At 39.7% G+C, this 6,846-nt stretch overlaps 1 protein-coding gene across 1 annotated transcript; it reads left to right on the top strand.

The window, feature by feature from the left end:
* The first annotated feature begins 741 nt into the window (after window positions 1-741).
* LOC142165457 (uncharacterized) lies at window positions 742-1,230 on the top strand. Its single transcript, XM_075224006.1, has one exon. It carries the CDS (start codon window positions 742-744, stop codon window positions 1,228-1,230), a length of 489 nt encoding a protein of 162 aa, XP_075080107.1.
* Window positions 1,231-6,846: the final 5,616 nt, after the last annotated feature.

The following is a 6,846-nucleotide window of genomic DNA, read 5'->3' as shown; positions in this document are numbered from 1 at the left end:
AGTTCTCTTTAAACCAAAGGAAGAAGCTCAAATGAGATTGTTTGGATTATTATTGGGATGAGCCGTATCTTTTCCGGAAATGTACTAATGGCGTGATCTGGCAATGTGTGCCGAAAGAAGAACAAATGGGAATTCTTGAGGCTTGCCATTCTTCACCGTATGGTGGTCACCATGGTGGAGCTAGAATAGGTACAAAGGTTTTGACTTGTGGATTCTATTGGCCTACCCTCTACAAGGACGCTAGTGAGATTGTCGAGCGTTGTGATGAGTGCAAAAGGGCTGGTGGGATTTCTAAGAAGAATGAGATGCCCCTTACCACCATTCTAGAGATTGATATCTTTGATGTTTAGGGTATTGATTTCATGGGACCGTTCGTGAGCTCTTATGGGAACACTTACATTTTGGTAGCTGTGGACTATATGTCAAAATGGGTTGAAGATATGGCTTTACCCAACAAAAAAGCTCGAAGTGTGGTGGCTTTCTTGAAAAAGAACATCTTCACAAGGTTTGGTACTCCTAGGGCCATTATTAGTGATGGGGGTTGACATTTTTTTCAATCAAGCTTTTGATACCTTGCTAACAAAGTATGGTGTCACTTATAAAGTCTCAACCCCCTACCATCCTCAAGCAAGTGGACAGGTTGAAGTCTCCAACCGGGAGATCAAGAGTATTTTGTCAAAGACTGTGAATGCCAACCGAACGGATTGGTCAAGAAAACTTGATGATAATCTTTGGGATTATATGACGGCCTACAAGACACCAATTGGGATATCTCCATATCGATTGGTATTTAGGAAGGCGTGTCATCTTCCGGTAGAACTTGAGCATAAGGCCATATGGGCATTGAAAAAGTTTAACCTTGAGTTGGATGCCGCTGCAAATCTAAGAGTGGCACATTTGAATGAGCTTGATAAATTCTGGTATCATGCCTATACAAGTTCGTCCCTTTACAAGGAGATGATGAAGTACCTCCATGACAAGTATATCCATAACACGGAGTTCAAAGAAGGTCATCTGGTGCTATTGTTCAATTCCTGGTTAAGGATGTTTCCGGGCAAGTTAAAATCAAAATGGAGTGGGCCCTTTGAAGTAGTGAATGTAACCCTCTTTAGTGCTCTAGATTTGAAAAATAAGAATGATGAGGTTTTTAGAGTAAATGGGCACCGGGTTAAACATTATCTTTCCAAGGTTGAGGATGGCCACATTGTGGCGATTCTTCATTTCAAGTGATTGGTAATTTGCATCGTGCAACGACGTTAAATCAGGCACTTCTTGGGAGGCAACCCATGTGTCATTTTCTTTCTTTTGTTTTTCTTCTTTAGATTAGATAGACTTTGTTTTATGCTAACTAGTTTTTGAAGTGTATGCAGGAATGGGTGTGCATTGCAGGGACTGTGCATGAAAAATTTGGCTAAGTGTCAAAATGCATAGTGTCTGAAGTTGGCCTGTAAAAAATGCTTAAGGAATTGCTGCCGCACACATTTTTGTACGGTCTGCATTGGTACTATGGCCGCACTCATTTTTGTGCAGTCCACATCAGGACTTCTCACTAGGGCAGGTAAGGAGTGCGTGTAAGCACGTGATTTTTGCCCTATGAAAGAATTACTCCCAAAAATTCAAAATAAAACGATTTTCCTTGGTGTGCAATTTTGAGAATTTTTGTGACATTTTTGGATAATTATTTGTATTTGTTTGTGCATATTTATTTGTTAAATTAATAAAAAAATACAAAAATATGTCGCATTTTGCATGTAGGATTTAATTCTACAATTGTTAGTAATTAAGTTTGTTTTACAAAAATTAAAAATTACAAAAATAGGCATTTGTTGCATTTTTAGCATTTAATGTCCAAATGTACAATTTTATGCTTAATTATTACTTAATTATGCATTAATTGTTATTGGGAGATAATTTGTACTTTTATAACTTAATAATAATTTAAGGATTTTTAGAATTTAGTTTTAGAAAAAATAAAAGAAGAAAAGAGAGCAAAAATATAAAGAAAATCGGAATTGGACTATTCTTCAAATTCAAGCCACAAGCCCAAAAATACCCAACCTTCCCCATGACCCGGTCCATTTCAAACCGGGTCGACCCGGTCCATAACCCAAATACCCAACACCCCCCTATCTTACATGTGACAAAAAACAAAAAACAAAAAACCCTAAAAATCCCATCCGCCCCCTCTCTTTCTCTCTTCTCATTCACCATCCCAAAGACCCCAAAAAACTCCAAGTAGCCATGGCTGCTGCCCTTTCCCCCATCATCGAACCTCCATAGCCACACCAAACGACCCCGCTGCCACTGCTACGTCTTCTTCATCGCCTCACCACCACAAAGCTCGTTTTCTCCATGTCGAGCTCGAAGCTCGTTCATGGCTGCCCTCTCCTTTCATCTTCGAACCAGCTCCAAACGACCACCCCCTTTGCTGCATTTTCTTCTTCTTCTACTCCTCCAATCCCTAGCTTCAGGCGAAACCCCATGACTGCCTCCTTCACCTCCCCAGCTACCTCGTCGACCTCCAGCAAAACCCAAGCATTCACGTCCCAAACGACCTCCAGCTCGGCGACACAGCAACAACAACTACTGCGTCTACCATCGTTGTTGCTTCTTCCTTTCCAGTTGCAGCTTCAGGCAGTTTACCATGGCTGCTGCTGCTCGACGACCATGATGCCAGTTCACGCCGCTGCTGCCCGCTGCTGCTCCGTCACGTTGCTGCTACCTTGGTCTTGTCCGTGTTGTTGTTGCTCGATGATGCTGCTTCGTCCAGCTTCGTTCAACATCCATGGTGGCCACTGATCAACCACAAACAACTGCTGCTCGACGATCTTTAGTTTCAATCCGTCGAGGTCGTTGTATGTTGTTTTAAGTTCGTCAAGGTTAAAAGGAAGGTGAGTTTGTCGTTGAATTCAAGATCCGTTAGGTCGTTGGCAGTCTTGGTGCGATAATCGTTTCCGGACAGATTTGTTCTCATTCAAGTTCTTCGTCGTTTCGATCCAGTTAGTGGGTTTTGAGTTTCACTTTTGTCCGTATTTTGTTTTTGATATTCTCGAATCAAAAATCGATAAATGTTTGATTTTTGTTTCGTTCGTGTTCATTGTTTTGTTAATTTTTCAGTTTGTTCATGTGAAATTGTTAGTTTAATGTCGTTAGATTCAAATTGAAGTTTAATTAATTATTTCTTCAGTTTGTTTCATGTGTTGTTATGTATTTTTTCAGAAATTGTTAATGTTGGTTAAATCATTTGAATCCGTCATGTTTGTTGTTTAAAATAGATTTAATTCATGTTCATCTTTGTTTGAAGTTCGTTTGTAACCCCAGTGATTTAATGTGAGTTTAGGTTTTGGTTTTTGATTTGTTGATTTAGTTTGAATCATGTATTTTGTTGTTGAAATTTGTTTAGAAATTGGTCATATTTGCTGTATTTTGGTTGAGATTGATTAGTTGATTGGTTATAGCTGATGGGGGTAGTTTGGTAAATTGCAGTACGTTCAGGGGTAAAATGGTAATTTCAGTAAGGTCGGAGGGGTATTTTTGGAATTGAACATTTGAACAATTGTTTAATATAATGGGGGACAAAACATAATGTAGTGGAGGGCGGGGGAATAATGTAATTGTTTATGTTAAGCATGGGGGACAAGATGTAATGGGGTGGGGTTGATATAATTGTTTAATATAATGGGGGACAAGACATAATGTAGTGGGGTGGGAATAATGTAATTATTTATGTAAGCATGGGGGACAAAGGTTTAAAGTAAAGAAAACATTAAGTAGTGGGGAAAAGCATGCAATTGGGGGGAATATTTCGGGTTGGGGATTCAAGACAAGAGTCTTGTTATAAATAAAGTTATTTGACACATTTTAGGGAGGCTTTAAGACTTGAGAGCTTTTAAGACTTGAGGGCTTTTAGACTTGAGAGAAAAGACTTGAACTAAAAAGACTTACTTAGAAAGAGAGGAAGACATTCTGAAAATCCTAAGAGAGTGTTGGAGAGTTTAAAAAGAGAAAACAAAAAACAAAGTGAGAAACGTGTTTAGTTTTCAAGTTTAATACACGTGTGGGTTGTTGTTGTTTAGTTTGTTTACAAACTTTTGGGTTTGTTCTATTGAGTTGTTCGGTTTTTCTTCAAAGTTTTCTAGGCCTTGAATCTGGTTCAAATTTGTTGTTGTTGGGTTGCTGTTGTTGTTGTGTATTTATACTACTGCTGCTTCTACTGATCTTCATCTTCTTTCCTTGCTTTCCAAATATCAGGTACACAAACTGATACATTGGTTCATCTTGTAAGCCACTCGAAGCATGAATGCAAAAATGAGAAAGATTTGAATTTGAAATTTAATGTAGTCTTTTCTTTCTTTTACTGTCTGTATGTAGAATGTTCTATGTGTTGCCATGTAAACTCTTTAAACAACTCACTTTCGAAACTTAACTATAATAACTCGAAAGTATGTAAATAAAGTAGGACCTTTTCTTCATTTATTTTAGAAAACGAACTTAATAGAAAAAAATGTAGTCACTATAGGTTTATCCTTTTAAATAAAATAAGACGAGCCTCGCCAAATAAAATGCACAGATTGTGGGGCCCTCACAAAATGTATGCTTTAATTATTTAGAACTCGGCATCGGCCGCTTAACGAACTCCACGACCTTACCCAAAATAATAAATACGCTATCGCTTTAGGCACGCATTTTAATAATCTTACCTTCTTAAACTCGAGTGTGCATTTCATGCGACCCAAATCTAAATCCCAAAACTTTGAATAAAAATGTGTTCCGGATTGCGGGTGCATTTCATGTGACGCAATCCAAAGACATGTTTTTAAACGATGTTCACATTCTTTTAAAATATAATGATAAAAGCGGTAAAGAGTTAAAACTTGCACATGAGCGCATAATTGTATACAATCAGATAAACAAGCCGAATATGACAGTTGAGCGACCGTCATAGAACCACGGAACTCGGGAATGCCTAACACCTTCTCCCGGGTTAACAGAATACCTTATCCGGATTTCTGGTTCGCGGACTGTAATACAGAGTCATTCTTTTCCTCGATTCGGGATTAAATTGGTGACTTGGGACACCCTAAATCTCCCAAGTGGCGACTTTGAAATAAATAAATAAATCCCGTTTCGATTGTCCTTTAATTGGAAAAAACTCCTTCACCCCTCGCGGGGACGGAAAAAGGAGGTGTGACAGTGCGTACTGCATCATTATGTGGCCGCACTCAGGTCGAACTGTGGGCCCGATGGGTCAAAAGTATAAATACATTTTTTCTCATCATTTTGCAACTTTACAACCCTAAACTCTATTCGCCCAAACAACTACAGTGCGCCCCATTTGTTCTTAATATTTTCTCATTTCATTGACTTAGATTCTCACCTGCATCTTCATTACTGGTATGTTAATTTCTTCATTAGATTCTTCATCTTTTTTTTGCTTTTATTATTTGATTTAGGGTTAATTACATGCTCAGCAATGTCAATGTTTAGTTGTTTTTGCTTAGAATAGTGTGAGTAGCTTTTTGAACGTTAATTGGGGTTTAAGTAAGTAGCTAATGATGTTCGATTGCTAAAACCATGATGATTTGAGAACAAAATTGCATAAACCCTAGGTCAGTGCCCGTGGAATTTGAATTATGCGGACGCACAATTTTGTGATGTCTGTAGTGGAGGCTATGCGGCCTCACTCATTTTTGTGCGGTGTGCAGCTCTCCGAATTAGGAAAATTATACGTCTGACCTGTGCGGCCGCACTCAAAATTGTGCGGTCCGCAATAGATTTGTGCGTCCACACTCATTTTTGTGTGGTCCGTAGTGATAGAACATCAAAGACCCCAATAGTATGAACCTGGGGTTGTGTGGCCGCACTCCTTTTTTTAGTAGCCCGCAATGGGCAGTCTTAAGGTTAGTTTCGTGCAAGCACAACCGGAAGCCCAATCACAACAATTCACAAGGAGATTTAATTTGGTCAATGAGTCTTCTTTAGCTGCCACTTTGTCTGAAGGTTCAGAAGAGGGCAGCCAAGACTCTGAGCCCTCATCCTCACATGCTCCCCCTACTCCAATAAACTTAGATGATGTTGATGTTCCAGATGATCGGAGCGGGATCGATACTGCAATGGCTGGGTTAGAAATATCAAGGAGGCCAGAGATATAGGAGGACAAATTTGTTAGTGCCAATGCCTTCGTGAAGTTTAGGGAATGGTGGCCACAGAGGTCACTCACTCTTAAGCGACAATTTTTAATGAAGGATTTGCACAAGAACAACCCCAATGTCCTTAAGCAATTCTAGGAGAGGAAAGGATGGAAATGGTTCACCAACAGTGTCCTACATGCAAATGAGTACCTGGTCAAGGAATTCTATGCAAAAGTAGCTCACATCAAGTAGCGAACTAAGGTGACAAAAGTGCGAAATCTGAAAATCTACTTTGACTCCTGTGCACTGAACAAACATGTGGGGTTTGAAGAAGTGGAGGCAGTGCAGTGTTTGGAGAAGCTAGCCATGGGTGATGCAGCTCATCCGTGGTTGACTGAGATTTTGACAATCCCAGGGTCAACACCTTCGTGGATCACAGCAAGGGTTCCAATTATCCAGGCCACCTTGAAATTTGAAGCAAAAGGGTGGCAACCATTTGTGTGTAGCCGCATTGAACCATGCCTCAATGAAAACATGCTCCACTTCCCCATGCAGTCTTGGTGGCTTCAATTATGGCAGTGTATCCGATAAATGTTTGTGCCATCATGTCCACCAACATAACTTTAGCTATCCAGAAGGGTGAGAGATCCTATTTGTACCCGAACTTCCTCACCGAATACTTCAAGGATCAAGGGGTGGAGTGGAAGAATTATGA

Source organism: Nicotiana tabacum, chromosome 10 (assembly GCF_000715075.1).
Source record: "Nicotiana tabacum cultivar K326 chromosome 10, ASM71507v2, whole genome shotgun sequence".
Classification (NCBI taxonomy): domain Eukaryota; kingdom Viridiplantae; phylum Streptophyta; class Magnoliopsida; order Solanales; family Solanaceae; genus Nicotiana; species Nicotiana tabacum.
The sequence above is the reverse complement of the archived record's forward strand: the minus strand, read 5'-3'. Positions and strand labels throughout refer to the sequence as shown.